This window comes from Amphiprion ocellaris, chromosome 24, assembly GCF_022539595.1.
Source record: "Amphiprion ocellaris isolate individual 3 ecotype Okinawa chromosome 24, ASM2253959v1, whole genome shotgun sequence".
Classification (NCBI taxonomy): Eukaryota; Metazoa; Chordata; class Actinopteri; family Pomacentridae; genus Amphiprion; species Amphiprion ocellaris.
In genome coordinates, this window is record NC_072789.1 from 19,476,324 (window position 1) to 19,502,418 (window position 26,095).

At 35.8% G+C, this 26,095-nt stretch overlaps 1 protein-coding gene across 1 annotated transcript; it reads right to left on the minus strand.

Moving 5' to 3' along the window:
• On the minus strand, positions 1 to 25,251 carry si:ch211-132g1.1 (T-cell surface antigen CD2). Its single transcript, XM_055008129.1, has 11 exons — positions 24,377 to 25,251; positions 23,346 to 23,449; positions 15,128 to 15,253; positions 13,749 to 13,848; positions 6,648 to 6,938; positions 6,479 to 6,561; positions 5,450 to 5,621; positions 5,271 to 5,336; positions 5,022 to 5,099; positions 3,329 to 3,585; positions 1 to 3,247 (listed from the first exon to the last, which is right to left on the minus strand). Exons 4-11 carry the CDS (start codon positions 13,831 to 13,833, stop codon positions 3,173 to 3,175), a joined length of 1,107 nt encoding a protein of 368 aa, XP_054864104.1. The 5' UTR covers positions 13,834 to 13,848; positions 15,128 to 15,253; positions 23,346 to 23,449; positions 24,377 to 25,251; the 3' UTR covers positions 1 to 3,172.
• Positions 25,252 to 26,095: the final 844 nt, after the last annotated feature.

A 26,095-nucleotide genomic window follows, 5' to 3' on the forward strand; every position in this document is an offset into this window, starting at 1 on the left:
TGTGAAAAGCATTATTTATTTTAAGTTACACCATTTTATTTACAGCAAGAAACTGCATAAACAGAAATAATAATCAGATTTTCAACTTTCCTGCGTTTAATCTGCTCCTTTGAGACGTCCCGTTCCTTCTGAAAACCACATCGAAGCTAAAAAGTTACTTAATTCTGCAATTTTCAATTAGAAATTTGCCTTAAAAAAGAAAGAAAAATCAACAGTTCACTTTAACCAGAATCTGCAAAAAACACAAAATTCTGTGTTACGTGGTTCAACTGTAAAATCACAATTATCTCAGCTGAAATCAACAGTTATAAGGCAAAAAATGTTTTAAAGAATTCAGCGACTTTTTGGGTGAACTGCAAGCAGTGTATGGAAACTAATGAAAACAAAAAAAACCCCCAAAACAACACAAAAAATAAATAAACAAATAATGAGATGCTCAACATGATAAAAAAAAACAGTCTTGAAACGACAAAAAATAGACAGAATGACAAAAATGAGACATAGAATGACAACAAAAGTAACACAAAACAACAAAATGAAACTCAAACAACAAAAAAATAGGCACAGAATGACAAAAGCAAAACAACAAATTCAACAAACTAACAAAATCAAGACACAAAGCGAGCCAAACGACAAACAAGTGACCACCTGTTTGTCTGAAACACATGAGTTCTGGTTGGAGGTCATTAACTACCACAGAAGTCTTTGTCATGGTTCTCTGTTGCTAGCTAAAGTCTGAAAAGAACAAAAAAGAGACACAAAATAAGACAGAACGACAATAAAAGCAGCACAAAACAAAATGAAACTCAAATAACAAAAGCTGGACATATAATAACACAAAATGTCAAAAAAAAAAGTTCAAAAATACCTAAATAACGTAGCGATACCATTTATTCTTCCAGTATTTCTAACATCTGTGGGCACTTTAGAAATGTCGAATACAGTTTTTCTCATTTTTGTAAAATAATGAATCAAAGAAATTCAACCTTGCGTTTGATCATCTCTAAGCATTTTAACACATTATGTCTGGTTCTCTCTGCTTCTAACATTTATTTTACACTGAAAAATGGGCCTCAGTGAGTAAAAATGTGCAAATAAACGTCCAGAATCTGCTGCTCAGAGTTCAAACTGCTTTGTCTTTGTTGAATCTCAAGCGTTTAACATATTTAACGTGTTCATTTTCTTCTGACATTTCTGTAAAGGCTAATTTTGTTTCTAGATTTATAAAATTCAGAAGGGAAACACATTAAACCTGTACGTCAGGGATTGAAATCAGCAAAATGCTTCTGTTTTCAATTTTTATCATTACTCTAAAATTAAATTTAACAGCACTGTTTTCTCTTCTCTTGTTTCTTTTAAAGAGGACGACATGTTTGGGCGGATTAAAAGGTGTGAAAATAATAAAGTAGAACACAAAGAAGCAGGAAACTTTAAAAAAAAAACCTAAAAAACTCAAAGTGACCTCATGTCACAACAGCAGTGAAAAGGTCCACTTTTTAAGGTAAATGTTGTCGTTTTCTGTCAGGATAAAGCTGCCAGTAACAGAAAAACACACACACCAGATCATAATCTCACACTCAGATGGCGCTCAGCGAGTCGCACTCGACAAAAACCACAAACACATCTTCAGCAAAAACACACAGGATATGTGGAGGACATCTGCCTGCAACGCTTCGCTGCATCGACCTGAAAGCATCGAGCTGCAGAGGTGAAAATGAGCATTTATCTGGAACAGACACATCATAATTAACAGCGTTTATTTTTGAAAAACTTCACCACAGACATGGTAAATGTTTGTTAAATTAAATGTTACACGGCTGAGGGTTCACATTTGGACCCATCAGGTAAAACATGCAGCAAAATGAGCAAAATAGAAGATAAATGACACATAGTTTGTTTGATAAAGAACAGATACAACAAAAAAGATTATAAAAAATACTTACACAATGTGGCTGTAAAATTTGTCAAATGCGCACAATCAAGTCATGTTTTGGAACAAAGTAAATGTGACTCATGTTAGTCCTACAGCTGTGCAACTTTGCTTGTAGGCAGCAAAAAAAAAGCAAAAAAATGGTTTACATGATGAAGAAAAATCAGTTGAAATGATTAGTTTTGCATTTTGAGGATAAAACAGAAACCTGCAACAAACGCTTCATCAAAAACTAATGAAGTTGTTCAATAGTTTCACTTAAACATATTTTGTTAAAAATCAGCAGCATTATCAAAGACACAGACAGAGCTAAAATTTTCAGTGTAATTATTTTAATTATTTCAGTATTGTTGTGTATTTATTATATACTTTTTAGGCTACATTTCTTACATTGTTCAGTTTTTACTGAGCAATATCTCACCCCAGGAAAGTCCTTTAGCTTTTATTAAATGTTTGAGCTCTAGTTGGAGGTCATTAACCACCACAGAAGTCTTCGTCATGGTGCCCCTTTACTAGCTAAACTCCCATAATGCAAACTTAAGTCTGTTCCATATGTCAGTGTGATATAAGAAGTCTGACCACATCTGTGTCATATGTGAGCTTCAGAGGTTCTGATAGAGTCAATCTAGCTACGTTCTTGTTTCCAGTCTTTACACGAAGCTAAGCTAAGTTGCTAAGCTTTAGCTTTATACACAGAGATCAGAGCGATCTAATCATTTAACGGCTAGCAAGAAAGTAAAAGAAGTAAGTTCCCCAAAATGTCAAGCAAATATGGAATAACTAGCAGTGACATAAAGTCAAAGCTCATATTTAGGTCTTGTAGGTAACTGTACACATTTACAACTGGGTGAAATACACATTATATGTCCTGCACTGGAGCGCATTTATGTGCTATTTGACATATAATCTAAACCTATAAAACATATAAAAAGTATTTAAAAAGCATTAGTTTGGAAGGCGGTTTGACACGATTAAAAGTTAGATTTTTCTCATAGTTTGTTTTCATCTCATCTCTTGTGAGAATTGCATAAACAGAACAGAACAAAACGAAGCATTAACATTAGAAAACTGAAGATTTATAGTTTGAGTTCAGCTTTTAGGATTATAAACGTCTTAACGCAGTTTGCTCAGATTGATTTTGATCCAATGGTAATGTCTAACAGCCACAGAGGACCATCTTCCCTGGTGGAGTTCTGCTTCATCGCTGGAACAGAAGTCAGAAGATGCTGCTGCTCTCTGAACTCACACTTTTCTGGGAGTTTTCTTCCTGGGCTGAGGAAGAGGAGGCGGCTGCTCGTCGTTAGCCGGTTTGGGAGCCTGAGGGGGAAAACGGAGCGTCAGACAAACAGAAGCTTTCTAGATGTCTTTGCTGTGGTTTCTCCATCCACGTCCACCCACCTGAGCAGATCTCCTGGGGCTGGGCTGAGGGACTCCGTTGGCCTGGTCCGGGGTTTTGGGAAGAGGCTGGTTGCGGTGCTGTTTGGAGCGATGCTGTCGAGGTCCGGTGTGGCCGGCCGGCTGCTGCTGGTGGTGGCGATGTTGGTGTTGGTGGTGTTGGTGGTGCTGGTGATGGTGGTGCTGGTGGCGATCAGCAGGATGGCTATACTGTGGATGTTGTTCAGGACGGGTGAACTCCAAGCGAAGCTCCTCCTCATCTGTCGAGTGAGAAGATAAGTTGACGGTTGGACCAGGAGAATCACATTTACAAGCAACATCTGGATCACCTCTCAGTTGTGTATTTGCTGTGAAGTACAATTAAAAATCCAGATCCCCCATTAGGAAGTCAATGAAATTCAGTACAACCTTCATGACTGAGATTCAAACTGTATTTTACCAATACTCTGTACGTCCATCTGTATATTTACTGACAGACTCCTCAAAATAGAGGAAACCACATTTTTGGAGAGATTCTGACATTCTTTGGAGACTGTGTTGATCTAAATTCTCTTTAAATACCCCAAAGTGTTCTCTTGGATTCAAGTCAGGAGACAACCTTCTGCAGAACCTCTTGTGTGAATTAGTTCTCTGGATAGTTCTCATGCTGGAATGTTCCTCTAGCTTCTGCAAACTGGGACTCATCTTGTCAGACAGTATTTTGGTTTATCCTCAGACATCCAACCCTTATATCATCACACTCCCACCTCCGTTCTTCACTGTCAGCACCATGCATTCACCATGGTAGTCCTGGTCAGGTTCACGCCTAAAGTGTCCTTCTATTTTATTTTTTTTCCTTTTTGAGGTCACTTTGCTTATTTTCATTGGATTTTGAGTCTCCTTGGTTTGTTTTACATCTCTTGTTCGTCAATTTGCATCTTTTTGTAGTCATTCTGTGTGGTAGATTTGTGTATTTTTGTGTTTTTTTTCCCACATCTTTTCCACTCCTACAGCTCCATATCATCATCACTTCCACCTCCGTGCTTCACTGTCAGGACTATGCATTCACTGTGGTAGTCCTGAAAACATTTTGGACTCCATCTGAGCCCAACAAATTTATCTTTCCTGACCAAAGTATGTTCTCCAACATTAAGGAGGCTCTGTACCATGTTATTTAGAAAAGTTTCATCTTGCATTTTTTTTGCCAAACAGCAAGCATAAAACTTTTTCGAACACCGTAGCTGGTGCTTGATATTATGGACCGTCCTTCACACTGTCTGAGCTCTTACAGAAACTCTGATTTCCACTGATAACCCCTGAGCCAAGTCAGAAGCAGCTGCCATCTGTTTTTCACAGCTAGATCGTGGGAGTAGTTCGCTGTCCGTGGAGTTATTTTAGTAGGACGACCACTGCAGCCATGATTAGTGGCACTGAAACTCCTTCTATACCTCCTGACCAGTGCTGCAACTGTTTCACTAGTTTTTAATTGGTCTCTGATCTTCTTGTGTCCTATTAAACCTTTGACTTTGCCATTTTTCTGCATAATAATTGTCCCTACCAAACACTTGAGTGTAATGTTGAAGACAAAACTGGCTTCTTCAGTTCAGAAGTTACCAAAAGAGGCTTAACGTGCTGCATGGAAGGTGGGGAGCTTCACATTTGCTTAAACTGTCTCTAGCGCAGTGGAATTTAATGATATTTGTTATGAAATTCTCACCCTTCAGTCGCATTTGCTTCTTCCGTCTGGCTCGGAGGCAGCAAATAATGACCAGGATGATCAGCAACAAGACGATCCCTGATATGGATAGATATTGACAACAACACATGTAAAAGTGAACAATTAAAACAAACAGTAAATCTGTGTGCCATTCAAGCTTAACTCCAGTATGAGGAAAGATAAATAAGACATTAGTTTATTCATCTAATCAAAGATGCAGCTGTATTTTATGCTAACGACCAAACATACCTGCTCCTCCGCCGACGATAATCCAGATATCAATTCCGAATAATTTTTCAGGAAAAGTAACACCTCCTGGAGGAAACACGAGGAGAAGAAATGTCTGTTTTTTATCATACGGGAAGTAAAAGTCATTGCTTTGACCACATCTGGTTCCATAAAACAGAGTTATGTGACGGAACACTCACCGGATTTGTAGCAGTCGTGAGTAACGGAGTCGCTGATCATGAAGCTCACCCGGTTGGAAACCTTACAAGCAACCGCCTCATTTTCCGCTTTTGTGACGTTTAATTTCAGAGTTGAGGTCTTTCCCACCACCTTATCATTCTGAAGCCATTCAAGTTGGACATCCGTGTTTTTCTGTCGGGGAAAAACAAAATGAACAGATTGGTTACGTGGTCATCTCAAGAACATGTAGACGTTTAAGGACAACAGAAAACACCTGGTGTGGACTCAAGTATACATACTACTTTCTCATTGTTTGATTAGTTCTTCTGCCAATACACTGAGCTATGTAAGTAAACATGGAAGAATATTTTTTGGTTTGCAGTGTCACGTTCATCAAACGGTTTTTACTTCATATTTTAAAGACAAGTGATCTTGATTTGGGGTTTTGTGGGAATTTGCGCAACATTAAACCAGAATCACCGCCTCGTGGTTGGATGTCAAGTTTTCATTGACTGTCTAGATTTTACTTTGGAAATCTTGCATATAAAACATCATCACTTCATCCTTTTATCCTATTAGACAGTTGAGGGAAATTTTCTCATAATTCGTGTCTGAAGTCATCACATTCCCACCTCCATGCTTCACTGTCAGGACGATGCATTCACTGTGGTAGTCCTGGTCTGGTTCACACCTAAGATGACATGTTCTTTCTATTTTTTTGTCTCTCTAAGGTCACTTCGCACATTTTGGGGGGATTTAGTGTCATTCTGTGTGGTAAATTTGTGTCTTTTTGTGGTTCTTTCCCCTCCCAACATCTTTTCCACTCTTATAGCTCCATATCATCATCACTCCCACCTCCGTGCTTCACTGTCAGGACTATGCATTCACTGTAGTATAGTTATGGGTCACTAATTTAAAACTTGACAAACTTGGGTCTCAAGTATACGTACTACTTTCTTTTGTTCTTTACTTTTTGCCTATACATTCTTCAACCATCATCATTAATTTGGAAAACAGTCCACATGGTCCCATTTAAAACGTGTTCTCACCTCAGCAATGCAGGTAAATTCAACTTTCGGTACTTTCTTCAACTCTTTACACGTAAACTTCACTTGCGGCTTCCGGACACGTTCTGAGTGAAGCAGATTTGATTAGATCAACATTAAACAGACATTAAAAGAACAACAAAACAGCAGCCTGAACATGAACTGTACTCACCTAACACACATAAACGAGTGCTCGGCAAAGTCCCGACTGATGTCTTGTCTGATTTGTAAACTTCTGGTTTGTAGCTAGCTTGGTCTGCTTTCGTCACGTTGGTCAGTTTCAGGGATCCGTCCTTATTAATATCACCCTGTTTCTTTGTGATAAACTTGTCATTTCTCCAATAAAGTATTATGTCATTTTCTTTCATCCATTTCAAACTTTCTGAGCCTGTCCGCTTGTGCTTCAGCTGGATGGTGACGGTGTCCCCCACGGCGGCGTATTGGTCACAAACATCCGCAGAGTCTACGGAGGCAGAACCACAAGTTAGTCATCAGTTGTTACGAAAACCAGAACGGTGTGAAACAAATTCAGAACTTTTAAACAGCAGAATGAAGAGCTAGTTATTTAGTTTTTTGTGTCTTTTTGTGTCATTTGTGTTTTTTAAGCAGCCTTTTGTGTCATTTTTTTGTCATTTGTGTTACTTGAGCAGCCTTTTGTGTCATTTTCAAGTCATTTTAACACCACTCCATGTCATTTTGTGTCCTTTTTGTGTGTTTTTGTGTAATTTAAGCATCTTTTTGTGTCTCTTTTTATATCATTTTCATGACATTTTAACACATCTGTCATTTCTGTCTTTTTGTGTGTTTTTCTGTAAGTTTTGGGGTTTTTTGTAATTTTTTTGAAATAATTTTGTACCATTTTGTGTCATTTTTGTGTATTTTTGTGTGATTATTGTTTCTTTTAAGATCACCTTGTGTCTTTTAGTGACATTTTGTGCCTTGTGACATTCTGTATCATTATTGTGTTATTTAAGCATCATTTTGGGCTGTTTTTGTGTCTTTTTGTGTCTTTTTGTGTTGTTTTTTTACATTTAAACATATCTGTCATTTTTGTGTCTTTTTGTGTAAGTTTAGCATCCTTTTGTGTCATTTTTGTATCATTTTCAAGTCATTTTAACACCTCTCTATGTCATTTAGTGTCTTTTTGTGTCCTTTTTGTGTGTTTTTGTGTCTCTTTTTATGTCATTTTCATGACATTTTAACACATCTCTGTCATTTTTGTGTGCTTTGGTGTCATTTTCAGGTCATTTCAGCATCTCTCCATGTCATTTTGGATCATTTTGGACCATTTTGTGTAATTTTGGTGTTACTTAAGCATCTCTTTGTGTCCTTTTTGTGTCTTTGTGTAATTTTGTGTATTTTTTGTGTCTTATTGTGTAATTTTTGTGTCTTTTTTAAGTTATTTTTGTGGGATTTTTTGACATTTAAACACATCTGTCATTTTTGTGTCTTTTTGTCCCATGTTTGTGTTATTTAAGCACGTTTTTGTCATTTTTGTTTGTTTTTGGGTCTTTTTCGTGTCATTTTAACACCTCTCCTTGTCATTTTTCTGTTATTTAAGCACCCTTTTGTTTCCATTTGTGTCTTTTTGTGTCATTCTTGTGTGTTTTGTGTTATTTTCATGTCATTTCAACACCTCTCCATGTCATATTGTGCATTTTTGTGTCATTTTTGTGTTATTTAAGCATCCTTTTGTGTCATTTTTGTGTGTTTTTCTGTCATTAGTGTGTTCCACACATTGATAAATATCCATAATGGGACTTTTTTACCAAAGCTTCGGTCGTTTTGGTGCCTGAACGGATCTAAACGTGGAGAAGATGAACCAAGCGGCCGACTCAAACCGGGAAGACGAGGAATATTTAAGGCTTGTGTGTTCGTCTGACATCGGGTTTGTTTGTAATTTCCTGGGCGCTAAAACGAGATGATTGTTTTCATACCACACCACATGAAGCGGAGTCAGAGGAACCACCGTCAACCAACACACCAGGGTTAGGTTTGGGTGGTTCAGGCTGCAAACCCACCTGGAACTGGCTAGATGTTAAAACACACAAGTGTTTAGTGGTTCCTCAGCTAAAAATAATCCTTGAGTGTCTTTTTAGGTCATTTTGTGTCATTTTGTGCAATTTGTGTGTCTCTTCATTTCATTATTGTCTTATTTAAGCATAATTTTGTGTCATTTTTTGTGTTTTTATGTCATTTTATGTAATTTAAGGATCTTTTTGTCTTTATGTCATTTTTGAAATTTTTTTGTCGTTTTCGTGACATTTTAACACATCTCTGCCATTTTTGTGTCTTTTTGTGTCATTATTGTGTAATTTAAGCATCACCTTGTGTCTTTTTGTGTCATTTTGTGCATACTTGTGTCATTTTTGTTTGCTTTTGTACGATTCTAACATCATTTTAACATCTCTCCATGTCATTTTTGTGTCTTTTTATAATATTATGCTGTTATTTAAGTATCCCTTTGTGTTTTTTTGTGTCATTTTTATGTCATTTTGTGCCATTTTAACACTTTGTCATGTCAATTCTGTCTTTTTATGTCATTTTTATGGGGTTTTGTGTCATTTTGTGTCATTTAGGCACCCTTTATGTCACTTTTGTGTCTTTTTGTGTCATGTCTTTTTGTCATTTTAACACCTCTGCATGTCATTCTGCATCACTGTGTAATTTAAGCATGCTTTTGTCTTTTTGTGCCACCTTGTCATTTTTGTGTGTTTTTGTCATTTTGTGCCTTCTTGTGTCATGTTTGTGCATTTTTGTGTCATTTTGTGTGAGTTAAGCATCATTTTGTGTCATTTTTGTGTCTCTTTGTGTAATTTTGCGCCATTTTTGTGTTTTTATGTCATTTAAGCATCCTTTTGTTATTTTTGTGTGCTTTTGTGTCACTTTGTGCCATTTTAACACCTCTGCATGTCATTTTTGTGCCTTTTTGTGTCATTATTGTGCTATTTAAGCATCCCTTTGTGTCTTTTAGTGTCATTTTGTGTCTTCTTGTGTCATTTTTCTGCATTTTTGTGTCTTTCGCATCATTTAAGGATCCTTTTGTGTCATTTTTGTGTCATTTTATTTCATTTTGTGTCATTTTTGTGTCTTTTTGTGTAATTTTGTGTCATTTCCATGTCATTTTAACATGTCTACATGTCATTGTGTCTTTTTGTGCCATGTTTGTGTTACATGCTCATCCTTTTGTGTCATTTTTGTGTGTTTTTGTGTCATTTCCACATCATTGTGACAACAGATAATAGGATTATAATGTAGGTGCTAATTAAAACTCGTCAGTTGTGTATTAGTTGCAGATTTTTCTTTAACTTCCCTTGTGTTTGTGTATAAATTGTGAAGGCGACAAATGAAAGTGCAGCTCAGTGGTGATGCTGCTTCCTGTTGTGTGCTTCGACCACATCCAGCCACAAACAGCTCAAAGTCGTCTTCATGAACTAAGTCTTTCCAGCAGCTGTGAAGCCACACAAACTATTGTTATTAAATATCTAAAGATCACTGAGGGAACGGAAATGTTTCATTGGTCACAAAAGAAGATCGAGTTCTGAGTAAACTCAACGGTTTCTAAATGCAGAAGTTTCATTTTCTGAGAAAAGAGATTAATGGTGACGTGAGTCATGAAGTCGGTCTCAATCATTTCCAGAACAACCGGAACATAAACTGCAACGTTTCAGCCATTTTCCAAACATTTAATCATCTAAAAACCCACAACAAAGTAGTCAGTGAGCGTTTAATACGATCTGCTCCTCTAAAGGAAGGTTCATTCAGCTGGTCTGGAAAATGGACTTAATCTAAAATCACATTTAAGATATTTATTCTCAAACGTCTCATTTAAAAATATGACAAAACAAAGCATTTTCATGTAATTTTAACATAATTTTTGTGAATTTTTGTGGATTTTTGTGTTATTTAAACATCCTGCTGTGCCATCTTTGTTATTTTTTCTGTAATTTTGTTATTTCAGCATCTTTTTGTCTATTTTTTGTGTGATTTTTGTATCCTTTTGTGTCACTTTGTACCATCTTTGTCATTTATTTAAGCATCTTTTTGTGTGGTTTTGTGTCTTTTTATATAGATTAAACCTTAATTGATCCCACAGTGGTGAAATTTACAGATTTTACAAATTACACAAATTTTTACAAATTTTGTGTTATTTCAGCATCCTTTTGTGTGATTTGTGTGATTTTTGTAGGATTTTTGTATCCTTTTGTGTCATTTTGTACCATATTGTGTCATTTGTACATTATTTAAGCATCCTTTTGTGTGATTTTTGTCCTTTTTTGTCCATTTTGTCAGTTTTAAGTTTTTTTGTGTTATTTAAGCATCCTTTTGTGTGGTTTTTGTGTAGTTTTCTCTGTCTTTTTGTGTGATTTTGTCTTTTTGTGTTCTTTTTTATGTCTTTAGATTCATAATGCTGTAAATATTAACTTTATATTAGGATTTATGGTTCATTTAGGTTCATACATGTGGACTCTTACAGTCTGATTAATGACAGAGAAGAACTTGTTGTTCATGATTCTCAGTAAATAATGAGAAAAAAAAGGAAAAGGTCAAAGCATGACAGAAATGTTGTGACATCAAACTGAGAGGAAATGAAACGATGCAACAGATTCACCCCCAGCTAAGTTAAAAAACTGCTCATGTTTATGTTTTTATCAGCTTTTTTCATTTAATCATGACTTTATGTCATAAAGATCTGGTGCTTCTGTTTCTATTCAAGTCTCATTTATCTCAGATGAGCCACAGAATTCATACTGACAGGATTTATTAACCTGAAGAGGAGTTAAAATGACATGAAAAGACACAAAAAGACACAAAATAAATAAAAGGCAGAAACATTACACAAAACTGACACAAAATCACACAGAAGGACACAAATGACACGAAAATGACACAAAATGATGCTTAAATAACACAAAATTGACACAAAAAACCCAAAAATGCCATGGAGAGGTTTTAAAATGATGTGAAAATGACACAAAATCACAGAAAAATGACACAAAAAGACAAAAATTAAGCAAAACAATGCTTAAATGACACAAAATTGACATAAAATCACACAATAAGACACAAAAATGTCACAGAGAGGTGCTAAAATGACACAAAATTGACACAAAATGATGCTTAAATGACACAAAAAGACACACAATGACACAAAGTGATGCCTAAATAACACAAAATACATAAAATGACACAAAAATGGACAAAAATGACACAAAAAGACACAAAAATTATATGGAGAAGGGTTAACATTACTTGAAAATAACACAAAATCACACTAAAAGACACAAAAAGGCACAAAAATGACACAAAGCAATGGTTAAATGAGACAAACTGACACAAAGTCACACAAAAAGACACAAAAATCACAAAAGGACGCTTAAATAACACAGAATCACACAAACAGACACAACAAGGCTTATTAAAGGAAGCCGCTCTGTCCTGAGGTTTTATGTGTTTATAAATAAATGAATCCTCCTCTTCCTGCCTCTCAATCCTCAACTTTGACATTTAGAAGCTTCTTTGTAATCAGTAAATCAGGTCTGATCTGCTGCCTGCTGTGTGCAGCTTCAACATCCACCACATTATTCTGTCTATTTCTGTCTGAAGGTCTCAGATGTTTCTGTACGTTTGTCCTCGTTTACAGCAAAGTTTCCACAGCAGCAGCAGCTTTTCTGTAAACTCACATCAGCAGATCGACTTTCTGACGGAGCTTTGAGGTCAAAGTGACTAAAGAAGAGATGCTAAACTCAATAAAACTACAGTCAGTCCAGCACTTTACTGGGTACTTTAACCTCTAACTGTGGCTTCATTTCAGATAATAATAGAAAATCCTGCAGCTGGACGGAAACACAACGACCATGGAGACAGAGAGACATAAAAACTGCACAAAATGACACAAAAAACGCCCACAAAAGATGCAAAAGTGAGAGAGATAAAAATGTAGCTAAAAAAGAGATAAAAATAACACAAAAATGTGAATAAAATTAATAAAAAATGATACAGAGATGTTAAAATGACATGAAGATAACACAAAATGTACAAAAATTAAACAAAATAATAAAATGACACATCAGATGCAAAAGTGACAGAAACAAAAATGAAGCTAAAAAGATGCTAACCCCCCCCCCCCCCACACACACACACACAGAGACATAAAAATGACACAAAAAGACACAAAAATGGCAAAAAAATGTGCAAAAAATAACACAAAACGACAAAAATGACATATAGATGTCAAAAATGACTTGAAAATAACACAAAAATAGCATGGAGAAATGTTAAAATGCCATGAAAATAACACAAAAAGGGACAAAAATGACACAAAACAATAGAAAAATTACACAAAAAACAGGAAAATGATACAAAAATGACAAAAAAGACGTCACAAACAGAGATAGAAATGACACAAAATGACAACATTGACAAAAGTAACATGAAAATGACACAAAAAGGCACAAAAATGACACAAAACAATAGAAAATTTACACAAAAAGGATGCTAAAATAAAAAAATGACACGAAGTGATACAAAAACAACATGGAAAGATGTAAAAGTGACACAAAAATAACACAAAAGTGACACAAAAATGACAAAAAGATGCCTAACTAACACAAAAATGACACAAAAAGACAAAATAACACAAAAAGACACAGCAATGACACAAAATAACCAAAAAAATGACAAGAAAGATGTAAATGTGCATGAAAATGACACAAAAACGCACAAAAATTACACATATTAGTAGAAAAATGACACAGAAGGATGCTAAAATAAAAACCTAACACACAAATAACACAAAACCGACACGGAGAGATGTTTAAAATGCATGAAAATGACACAAAAATGAATAAAAATGACATAAAAATAGTAAAAAACAGACAAAAAGACACTAAAATTGTGTATTTTCCAGGTGTTTTTAGCTCCTGTCTCATGTTTCTTCACTGTGGCCTAAAGTCTGACTATTTTTTCTGCTTTTCTAGTTTCTGGAGGTCATTTTTGTGTTATTTTTTTAGTTTCTGGAGGTCATTTTTTTAAAAAGAAGAACCTGCTGGAGGGTTTTGAACTATAAAAGTTTAGTTTAAATCGAGACTTTTGGTGTTTTCAGTGTTTTATCAGTAAATCCGTCACATTTGAAGGACGACTTCAGTGTTTTTTTCTCGTTTACTGGAACTCACATGGAGGAAAACCTCAGCTTTTTCACATCACCTGGATTGTAGAATTTGAGTTAAAGACGACAGAGTGTTGAAATCAAACGTTGGATCTGGTTAATTACCTGAGGAGGAGAAGCAGCAGAGCAGCAGCAGAAGAAGAACGACGACGGCGACAGCAGACATCTTCATCTTCATCTTCATCTTCATCTTCGTCACATTTAGCTGAAAAGTCAAAAAGCAGCAGCTTCACACCATCGAGGTGATTTCCTGTGTGTGTGTTCAGGGTTTAGAAAGGAAGTGATCCAAGAGGCCTCGTCGACAACAAAGAGCTCAGCAAATGTCATATTTAGATCTCACTGAAATCTGCTTCCTTTACTGCAGACAGAATAGAACCAGACTCCAAACGACGCTCAGTTCCACCTTAAAATACACCTTTAGACCAGTTTACAGCTGCTCACCTCATAAATAAAGATTAATAATGTCTTTGCTCACACCAGGGTGGTTAAATAACACAAAAAATACACAGAAATGACAGAAAATTAGAGAAAAATGACAAAAAATACACAAAAATAAGACAAAATTGTAGAAAAATGAGACAAAAAAACACCAAAAAATAAGATAAAATCATAGAAAAATTCCACAAAAACGAGACAAAATAATAGAAAACGACAAAAATACTCAAAAAATGACAGAAAATAGAAAAAGACACATAAAATGAACAAAAATAAAACAAAACCATTGAAAAATTACACAAAAATAAGACAAAATAATAGAAGAAATATACAAAAAATGATAGAAAATAGAAAAAAGACAAAAAACACACAAAAATAAGACAAAAATCATAGAAAAGTGACACAGAAATTACAAAAATTTGACAAAATAATAGAAAAATGACAAAAACAAGATAAAGCAATGGAAAAATGACAAAAAAATACATTAAAAAATGACAGAAAATAGAAAAAAGACACATACAATACACAAAAATAAGACAAAATCATAAAAAAGACACAAAATTGACAAAATCATAGAAAAATGACACAAAAATGAGACAAAATAATAGAAAAATGACAAAAAAACACATGAAAAATGACAGAAAATAGAAAAATACACAAATATAAGATAAAATAATCCAAAAAATGACAAAAATTAGACAAAATAATAGAAAAAATGCACAAAAATGAGACAAAATTATAGAAAAATTACACAAGAATACACAAAATAATAGAAAAAAGACATAAAAACACACAGAACTGACACTTTCCTCCAGTAAATCAGTGCAGATAAAGTTCCTGAGACTATTTCATGTTTTAGTTTTAAAAATCTAAATTAAACTTATTGACAAAGACGGAGAGAAAATTCCTTCATTTGCTGTTTCTCTGCTGGATCATCAGATCATAGAAGAACAGTTTGAACACATTCAGAAACATGAGAAACAGTAAATCTAGACTGAAGGTTAACTCAGAGTGTTGTTGGATAGAAGAGAACAAAAAGCAGAACTCACTGATTCTCCCACCGTCGTAGACTGAAAGTTTTCCACGTCTCACATCCGTTAAGAGCCTCGTTGTCCTTTTGGTTTCGGTTTTACTGCCCTGGACTTGTTCCTTCTCGCCTCGGGGGCGACACATGTCTGCTGAAAACATTCACGACTTTTTGGTTTTCATTGTGTACTTTTTTATTTCTAAGGGATCAGAAGCAGAAAATTGCGTCACCAATAAGCAGCTTTCTGTCTAACATTATTCACCAGAACCACCTGGAAAGAAACTGTTATTTATTTTGGTTCTGTGGCGACACACAAATGTGTAAATGTGTAATTTTTTAGATGAGCTTATAGCTACTGACTTAATGAACTGGAGATTAAAAACGATTCTTTAATCAAACCAGGATGCATAAATGACACAAACATACCACAAAAACTGGACAAAAATTATCAAAAGATAACACAGAAAGATACATAAGGATGTGAAAATTAAAAAATGACACAAATTACACCAAAATGATCAAAAAATGACACAAAAATGACACAGAGACACAAAAGGATGCTAATTTTTTTTAAATGACATAAAAAGACACAAAATGATACAGAGACACAAACATAACACAATATACAACAAAAATGATGCAAAATAATAGAAAAATGATAAAAAGACACAAAAATGACAAAAAATAGAAAAAGTCACAAAAAACAAAAATGGCACAGAAATGATACAAAATAATAGAGAAATGAGAAAAAGACACAAAAATGACACAAAAAGACACAAAATAACACAAAATGATATAAAAAGTCACAAAAAGACATCATCATCACCTCATCATCCTCACCATCATCATCCTCACCATCCTCATCATCATCCTCCTCCTCATCATCATCGTCATCATCATCATCATCCTCCTTCTCCTCCTCCTCCTCATCATCCTCATCCTCATCATCATCCTCATGATCATCATCCTCATCATCATCCTCCTTCTCCTCCTCCTCCTCATCATCATCACCATCATCTTCCTCCTCCTCCTCCTCCTCATCATCATCATCATCATCCTCATCATCCTCCTCATCATCACCACCACTATCATCATCATCATCCTCCTCCTCATCATCATCCTCATCATCATCTTCATCCTCCTCCTCATCATCTTCATCCTCATCCTCATCATGGTGATGATGATCATCATCATCTTCATCCTCATCATCATCCTCATCATCATCTTCATCCTCCTCCTCATCATCATCATCATCATCATCATCATCCTCATCATCATCCTCATCATCATCATCTTCATCCTTATCCTCTTCATCATCATCTTCATCCTCCTCCTCTTCATCATCATCATCATAATCATCATCATCACCATCATCCTCATCTTCATCATCATCATCATCATCATCATCATCATCATCATCATCATCATCTTCTTCATCATCTTCATCCTTATCCTCATCATCATCATCATCATCATCATCCTCACCCTCATCATCCTCATCATCATCCTCATCATCATCATCCTCATCAGTGACTGAGGTGCACAGACCCTCTACCAGTAGCAGCAGTCATCCAGCAGGGGGCAGCGTTACATCACACACTTTAAAGTGAACTGGAATAAATGACATCATCTCCTCCAACATGGAAACTGTGTTTAATGTAGATCCATGACTCATTTCTCTCATTTATGTTTAGTTCACACATTAAACCTCTAAATGGTCGATAAGAAGAGAAGAAACCCCCTGAAGAAACCTTCAGGTAGAACAGATGCTGAGAGTTTCATTCTGTGTCTACAGATTGAATGTTCTCAACCTTAGAACCCCTGGGTTATAAAAACGTTAAAGATTAGAATAAATTAGTCCCTTTACTAGAGTCCATGCAGGACTTTAGATTGAAAAATGAGACAGGAGATAAAAACACCTGGAAAACACACATTTATGGTGTCATTTTATGTCTTTTTGTGACTTTTTCTATTATTTTGTCTTTTTGTGAGTTTTTGTAATTTTTGTGTCATTTTTCGGATATTTTGTGCCAATTTTCTGACTTGTTTGTGTCTTTTTCTGTCATTTTGTGCAATTTTATGTCACTTTTCCTGTCTTTTTTTGTCATTTTTGTGTATTTTTTGTGTCATTTCTGTAATTTTTGTCTCTTTTTTGTCATTTTCTATTATTTTGTGTCATTCAGTGTCATTTTTGTCCTTTTTTGTGGCTTTCTGTGTCGTTTTTGTGTCTTTTAATATCATTTTTGTCAATTTTCTGTCATTTCTTATCATTTTTGTCATTATTCTGTCATTTCTTATCATTTTTGTGTGTTTTTGTTTCATTTTTGTGTTATTTTTATCTCTTTTTTGGGGGGATCTTTTTAGCTTCAGTTGTATCTCTGTCACTTTTGCATCTTATTTGTCCTTTTCATGTCATTTTCAAGTCATTTTAACATCTCTCTATGTCTTTTTATGTATGTAGGTAGCAGTAGGTAGTAGTAGCTAGTAGTAGCTAGTAGTAGGCAGCAGTAGCTAGTAGTAGCTAGTAGTAGGCAGCAGTAGGTAGTAGTAGCTAGTAGTAACTAGTAGTAGCTAGTAGTAGATGGTAGTAGCTAGCAGTAGCTAGCAGTAGCTAGTAGACAGTGTGATAGAGGACTGTGAGTGAGTCCAGTGATGGACACTTGTGACCCCGTTGTGTTAAATGGGTCTTTATAAATAGAGCAGCTATGTTTCCACTGCTGCCTCCAACTCGTCTGTACATTAGACCACTTCATCTCTAAATAAGCTCAGCCAATCACAGCTGTGCTCTGGACTGTGTCAAACTAAACCGTGTCCTTCAGCTGGAGAGCATCTGAGGACTCTACTGGAGGATCCTCAGGTCTGGAAAGATCTTTACCCTCCACTGTTCTGGGAAAACGTCAGTCTGCTGCTTTACTGATCTGTGGATGTGTTGTTTATTTCACAAACTCAGACCAGTGATGTTTGTTGTGTTGACTGATGTCTGAGTGTCTCGCTGCGTCACATCAACGTCCACCGACACCAAACTGCATCATCAAACTGTACGATAATGTCCACGTGTCTCAGCAGAACAGCAGATATTTGCTTTTTAAAATAAATTAAAAGATTCTATCATTTTTGTGTAATTTTGTGCCTTTTTGTGTCTTTTTGTTTCCTTTGTCTTTTTATCATTTTTGTGTCTTTGTGTCCTTTGTGTGTCTTTTTAAGTCATTTTTGTCTTTTTGTGTCCTTTTTGTGTCTTTTTATGTCATTTTGCATCATATTTTGTGCCTTTATGTAATTTTTTGTCTTTTTATATCATTTTTGTATCTTTTTATGTCATTTTTGTGTCATTTTGTGTCTTTTTATGTCATTTTTTGAGTGATTTTTGTGTAATTTTTGTCGTTTCTGTCTTTTTATGTTTTGTGTCTGTGTCATTTTGTGTCTTTTTTATGTCATTTTAACATCTCTCGGTGTCACTTTTGTGTCACTTTCGTGTCATTTTGTGTCGTTTTTATGTCATTTTAATATCTCTCTGTGTCACTTTTGTGCCACTTTCGTGTCATTTTGTCTTTTTTATGTCATTTTTGTGTCTTTTTGTGTAATTTTTCTGTCGATTTTGTTTCTTTTATGTCGTTTTGTGTCCCTCTTTGTGTCTTTTTGTGTCATTTTAATATCTCTCTGTGTCATTTTTGTCATTACTTTTAATTTGGCATCTTTCTGTGTCATTTTTCTATTATTTTAGAATAGAATAGAATAGAATAGAATAGAATAGAATAGAATAGAATAGAATAGAATAGAATAGAATAGAACAACCACTTTATTGTCAACCAGAACATACACTAGTTGGTGCACATTATGACTGAATCGCCATGGGACTGATATTTTGTGTGTTTTTGTGTATGTTTTGTGTTATTTTTCTGTGTCATTATTAGTAATATTTGCAGGGTGACCTATTTGGGACGATAAACTCCGAGACTTTACAATAAATCCCATCATAAACATCCCATCAGCGTCCTGACCAGGTGTTTTACAGCGTTCTGGATCTAAACCAGGTGGTTCCCCTCAGACAGTGTTTGTGTGGAGTGGATGTGACGACACAGTGTGAGTGGAATCTGAGCCCACTGTGCTCTAATGACAGCCGCTGATAAGGAGTGTAGTTGTGTGATTAGCAGCTATGAACTTCCTGTGATCCTCTCTGATGCAGCAGCAGGTTAGCGACGCTGCAGCTCACGTTATTAAAATAGTTCTTCAGAGTTCAACCTCACCACAGGCTGGAGATGAAAAAAACAACATTTATTCACGTGTGTTCAGTTTCTATCTTATGAACTTTTAATAAAGTCTTTGTGAAGAATGAGTTTTCAGTTGTTCATGAGAGGAAACGGACGGTTCAGACAAAAGTTACGTCACAACATTTCAAGATTAAACATTAACATGATGGGGTTTGTGTTTCTGTGTGCTTTTGTGTCATTTAAGAATCCTTCTGTGCCGTTTTTGTGTCTTTTAGTGTCATTTTTGTGTTATTTAATCACCCTTTTGTGTTATTTTAGCATGCTTTTGTGTCATTTTTGTGTCATTTTTGTGTTATTTTAGTATCCTTTTGTGCCATTTTTGTATGTTTTGTGTCATGTTCCTGTCATTTTAACACCTCTCTATTTCACTTTTGTGCCTTTTTGTGTTGTTTTAGCATTCTTTTGTGTCTTTTTGTGTTATTTAAGCATCCTTTTGTGTCATTTTGTGCCTTTTTGTGTCTTTTTGTGTTATTTAAGCATCCTGTTGTGTCATTTTGTACCTTTTTGTGTCATTTTAGCATCCTTTTGTATCATTTTTGTGTCATTGTTGTGGGCTTTGCATCATTTTCCTATCATTTTAACTTTAATTTATCTCTCCATGTCAATTTTGTGTCTTTTGTGTTATTAAAGCATCCTTTTATGTGTTTCGTGTCAATGTCCTTTTGTGTCATTTTTGTGCCTTTTTGTGTGTTTTTTGTGTTATTTAAACATCCTTTAGTATAATTTTGGGTCTTTTTGTGCCATTTTCATATCATTTTAACACCTCTCCATGTCATTTTTGTGTCGTTTTGTGTCATTTTTGTGTTATTTTAGCATCCTTTTGTGTCGTTTTGTGCCATTTTTGTGCCTTTTTGTGTTATTTAAGCATCCTTTAGTGTAATTTTGTGTCTTTTTGTGCCATTTTCATAGTATTTTAACACCTCTCCATGTCATTTTTGTGTCATTTTGGTGCAGTTTAAGCATCCTTTTGTGTACTTTTGTGTCATTTCCACATTATTTTCCAACTTTGTATTTTTTTTTGCTGTAATGTCAGCTGCCTAACAACACCTGCGTGGCTGAGAGGCAGATGTTTCCAGCTTAGATGTGATTTTAAAAGAGTCGAATGGAAATCAGGAATGTTTCCTCCTGGTTTCTACTGCGGGAGGTTTTTATTATCTGCTCAGCGCTCTGTTTTTCTAAATATTAACTCCAATTGACTTCTGTATGTGAAAGACGCTTCATCTCGGAGGATCATAATCTGCTTTAAACCAGACTGTAGCTCTGACATCAGATTAAAAACATGAGATCGGATCCCCGGTCGACGTGGCTTTCTATTCTCAGAGGAATCCAAAAATCCAGCGCTCCGGCTCGGTGCTGTTTTTAGAGCCGTGAGCGTCCCGGGGCATTCCGGATCTGAACGATTGTTGCCGGGCATCTCTGGGGAACGCCGTCCTTTGGAGGCGATTATTTCAGAGACGTGTCAGGGGACGACTCCAGTCAGGTGCTGGGTTTATTTCAGGAGGTTTTATTGAAGCAGAATGATGCACACTGTGGATTAATGCTGCAGCAGCACCTGGTTCATCTGTGTTTCTGTGTCGTTTAAGCATCCTGTTGCATCATTTTTAGGTCATTTTCGTGTCTTTTTGTGTCATTTTTTGCTATTTAAGCATCCTTTTGTGTCGTTTTTTTGTTATTTAAGCATCCTTTTGAATCATTTTTGTGCATTTTTGCATCATTTTCATGTCATTTTAACATCTCTCCGTGTCCCGTTGTGGTGCTGGACTGGACTTTAACAGAGGACTGATGTTCCTGTTGGATCAGTGGTGTTTCATTTGCGTTGTGTAGTTGTGTGGCTTTGTGGATTATTTCTGTGGCAGGTGGATACCTCAGAGCTGATATCTGATATGAGAACAGTGGCAGCTCTGGATCTGAAACGGTTATTCTGGTAAACTGGGAGCTTTAGATTTGTGGCAGCTGGACCTGGAGGAGGAGTTTTGGTTGGATCCAAGAAGAACAGGATTTACGTCGGAGTTCCGTCCCTATGGAGCTATGTAATTTTCCCCATGAGTCGGAACTCCAACAAAAATGTAAACAAATCCCTTACGTGCATCACAGTATTGATTAGCTCTTCAGAAAAGTGATGAATACCAACGACTTTCATGCATGTATGAGTCATTTTACAGAAAGATAACACAATATTTTGCACCGTTTTTACAACTTGATCGTTTTATTCTATCTAATTTCACTTCCATGGAGACGGCTTTCCTTTTCTTCCAAGCATCAGAAGAGTCTGACTTACGCTGGGAGCCATAATGAAGGACAAAAAGTTAGTGAATGTAGCACAATCCAAGGTGGAGTACAACCAGAGAGTGGAAACAAAGCCGTCTGATGGCGCCATGTGATGACGTATTCATCCGCTCTGATCGTCAACTAGTTCCACATAATGACGAAACGCCGTAGATCAAGGACGTCGTAAACCGAGGACACCATGTATTCTTAATGTTTCCAGGACAAACTGTAGGACTTTCAAGGATTTAGCTCGGAACAACCACTAGTTTGCAATAATGAAGCGTTTACATTTAAAAAACTATCTCACATCAGGTTTTACCCATTACAGCCATGATTAGTGGTACTAGGACTCCTTCTATACCTGCAGCCATGATTAAAAAAGAAGTTGGAAAATGACACAAAGAGACACAAAATTACACTAAAGCGTGCAAACATAACCCAAAAATGACACAAAAAGATGCTTGAATAGCACAAAAATGACACAAAAGGATTGTAAAACAACCAAATTGACATAAAAAGACACAAAAGTGGTACTATGGTTTCTTCTACACCTGCAGCTCTGATTAGTGGTACTAGGACTCGTTCTGTACCTCCTGATTGTGTTTGGGACTCATTGTCCTTGTCCATAGTTGTGAGTTGCTGTATTCAGTTTAGTGTTGTTGATGCGTTTCCTATGTTTTTTTTACATCTGTTGTGAGTTTCTACTTTGGGGCCTGAAGTTTTGATAAAGTCTTTGTAAAGAATGAGTTTTTAGATGTCCATTAGAGGAAACAGATGGTTCAGATTGGTCAGAAGTTACATCCCAACATTTCAAGACTAAATTTTGAAATGATAGGGTTAGGGGTTTTGTATCATTTTTGTGTTATTTAAGCATCTTTTGTGCTGTTTCGGTCTCTTTGTGTCATTTTAAGGCCACAATAGTCACTTCTGAGTTCTCTCTCCTTCTTCATGGTTGTTCTGTTTCCACGGAGCTGCAGGATTTTAGATTGCAGAGAAAAATGAACCACAGCGAGGAATCATCTGTCAGGAGCAAAAAATGCTTGGAGGTCAGAGGACGAAAAGAAAACCTAACAAGAGGTGAACTTCTATGAACCAGCAGTGCTTCCAACATAACTTGCTGTTGACCAGACTGACGTTCTCCCCACAGACTGGAAACTCTGTCCATGTCAGCATCCATCCTGTCACTCATGTTCTGTTGGTGGAGCCTCGACTTCACTGGTAAATAACCCAGTCCATGTAAACCCTGGAAACATGACCTGCCACCCTCTGCACACGCCAACATGCACGTCACGCCCACGGCTGATTGAATCAGTGAATCCAACATTAACTAAGCAAACAGCTCATTAGAATGATAGGATCAGATCCCATTAGGTTCAGTGTATTAGTGATGCATAAACATCAGGAGATGTTCTTCTGTCGTCCTGCAGAGGGACGCAGTAACAAAGCACTTTAACAGCTGAAAACTGAGCTTTAGAACAACAGGAATACTTGACATATTTAGTGCAGCTACTGGTGGGGCTGGTCTGACAGGAAAACTTTCACTGACAGAAAAAGATGCTTGCTGTTATTTAGAAATGCCATCATGGCTCTGCAGCACATGTAACAGAGCACGCATCACTGCTCCACTGCATGTTCAGTAAAACCGTCCACCACTGTCTGACCCAGCTCAGCTTCTAAACCCAATCTTTGTGAAATTGTACTCACAAGAACTTTGATGTCGTTAGTTTGTGTGCTTCAGAAGCCCATATCTGATGAAGCCTCAGACGGAGGCCTCAGGGGAAGCAGCTTTTCCACATAGCTGGCTATATCTGGAGAACAGAGAAAGAATGAGAGGAGCAGCCAACATCAGCAGGACTTCCAGAGAAAACACAGCTGATACCTATATATCCAGCTATTCATCTATCCATCTATCATCTATCTATCTATCTATCTATCCATCTATCCATCTATCCATCTATCCATCCATCTATCCATCTATCCATCTATCCATCTATCCATCTATCTATCCATCTATCTATCCATCTATCCATCTATCCATCTATCCATCTATCTATCTATCTATCTATCATCTATCTATCCATCCATCCATCCATCCATCTATCCATCCATCTATCCATCCATCCATCCATCTATCCATCTATCTATCTATCTATCTATCATCTATCTATCCATCCATCCATCCATCCATCCATCCATCCATCCATCCATCCATCCATCCATCTATCTATCCATCTATCTATCTATCCATCCATCTATCTATCTATCCATCTTTCCATCTATCCATCTATCCATCTATCCATCTATGTATCTATCTATAGACTATCTATCTATCCATCTATCCATCTATAGACTATCTATCTATCTATCTATCTATCTATCTATCTATCTATCTATCTATCTATCTATCTATCTATCTATCTATCTATCTATCCATCCATATATCCATCTATCCATCTATCCATCTATCCATCCATCTATCCATCCATCTATCCATCTATCTATCCATCCATCTATGTATCTATCTATCCATCCATCTATCTATCTGGACAAGCTAGCTGTTAGATTAGCTGTGTTGCTAATAGAAGATCCTCGCTAACTCATGGCCTTATGGAGATTATTTTCATCTCTTACTTCTACTCTTGGACATCTTATCTAAAAGTTAAATAAACGCAAAAACCACAACTCTGAGGGAAGTTGTTAAAGTCCAGTTTTGTTTCTAAACACCTCAGACGTACCTGAAAATAGTGATAATGTCGTCCCTCCAACGACTATTAGTTATAAAACTCCAGGGCACCGGCATTAAGGGTTCTTCTGGTTGATGTACTCCCAGCTACAGCCTGGAGTTTAGCGACCAGCCGTGCATCTTCTCTAGACGTCACAATTTCCAGATCAGTTTAGTCTCCTTTAGTAAATTTCCAAAGAATGAGGAGGTGAAAAAGAAAATGGGTTAATTTAGTGAAAAGCCTAATTTATGGAGCTTCACAAACTGGTTCGAACCGAAGCCCAGCTGGCATTAATCCTCCAGTATCTCCAAAGTTACAAGTGTATTTTTACTTTATTTTTATTATAGCAAGGAACTCAGTGAATGTTTTCATGATGTTTTCCAAACCTAATTCTACACATTTGGATGTTTAAACTTAACCAGGTGGTTCATAAAACAGTTTTATGTCCTATTACAAACTCTGAACACAGATCTTTTTTCAGATCTTTAGTTATTCTGAGATGGCAGCAGTGATAGTGGCAACCCGATCTGCTGTTTCTCCACAAAACTGGTGTTGTTTCCTGATGCATCTGAACGATATTCACACATTTTAATGCATCTTTTAAATGCTAATCTTCTTAATTTAGTTTTTAAGCACTGCAAAAGCTCCAAGATTTAGCTGAAAAGCTTCCTGTGGGCGACGCTAACGGATTAATAAAACTGCTCTTAAACACGCATTAACTGCAAAAATGTTAACATTTCCAGAATTTTCATTTTTACAAAACATTATGAACAACCTGAAATTTCTTTTCTATTTTACTTTATGATCAAAAACAACAAGTCAGACAAAAAAGACAAAAAACAAGACAAAATATTACAAAAATGAAACACAAAACAATAAAAACAAGAAACAAAACAAAAATTGAAACAAACGACATGAAACAAAGCAAAAAAAGAGAAAAAAATTGACAAAAAAGTTACAAAGTTACATAAAATGGACAAAGAGCAAAAACGAGACAAAAAATGACAAAAACAAGAAACATATCAACAAAAACATGACAAAGAGTCAGACAAAAAGACAAAAAACAACAAATACAAGACAAAATATTACAAAAATGAGACACAATGGCAAAAGTGAGAAACAAAATGACCAAAAAAATGAGAAAAACATGAAAAACAAAAAACAAAAAAGAGACAAAATTTGACCAAAAAGTTACAAAATGACAAAAAAAACAGAAGTGACACAAAACAAAACAAAAAATGAGACAAAAAATGACAAATGCAAGAAACAAAACGAGACCACAACAACGAATAAACAAAACACAAAATGACAAAAATAAGACAAAAAAATACAAGCGAGACTCAAAGGAAACACAAAACAACAAAAAATAGGGAAGCGACAAAACAAAGCAAAAAAAGAGAAAACATAAAAACAAGTTAACAAGTGAGACAAAAAACACAAAATAACAAAAACAACACAAAACAATGAATAAAGCAAAACACAAAGTGACAAAAATAAGACAAAAAAACACAAGCGAGACAAAAAGGAAACACAAAACGACAAAAATGTGAGACAAACGACAAAAGTCACACAAAAAAGACAAAAAACCAACAAAAATAAGACAAAATATTACAAAAATGAGACGCAAAATGACAAAAGAGCAATCTAGTATTTTACTTCATGATCCAAACAACTTGTCATGGTCTAGAAGTTATTTTAAATTTATACTTTTACTAATTTACAATCTGCAGT

Bases quoted from the DNA above. Each gene is read 5' to 3' on its own strand.
- si:ch211-132g1.1 (XM_055008129.1), bottom strand. From the start codon at position 13,833: ATGAAGATGAAGATGAAGATGAAGATGTCTGCTGTCGCCGTCGTCGTT. The intron at 5,622-6,478 runs GTGAGAACACGT...TTTCCCCGACAG, and splicing joins AATTTACCTGCATTGCTGAG to AAAAACACGGATGTCCAACT. The intron at 3,586-5,021 runs GTGAGAATTTCA...CTCACTCGACAG, and splicing joins GAAGCAAATGCGACTGAAGG to ATGAGGAGGAGCTTCGCTTG.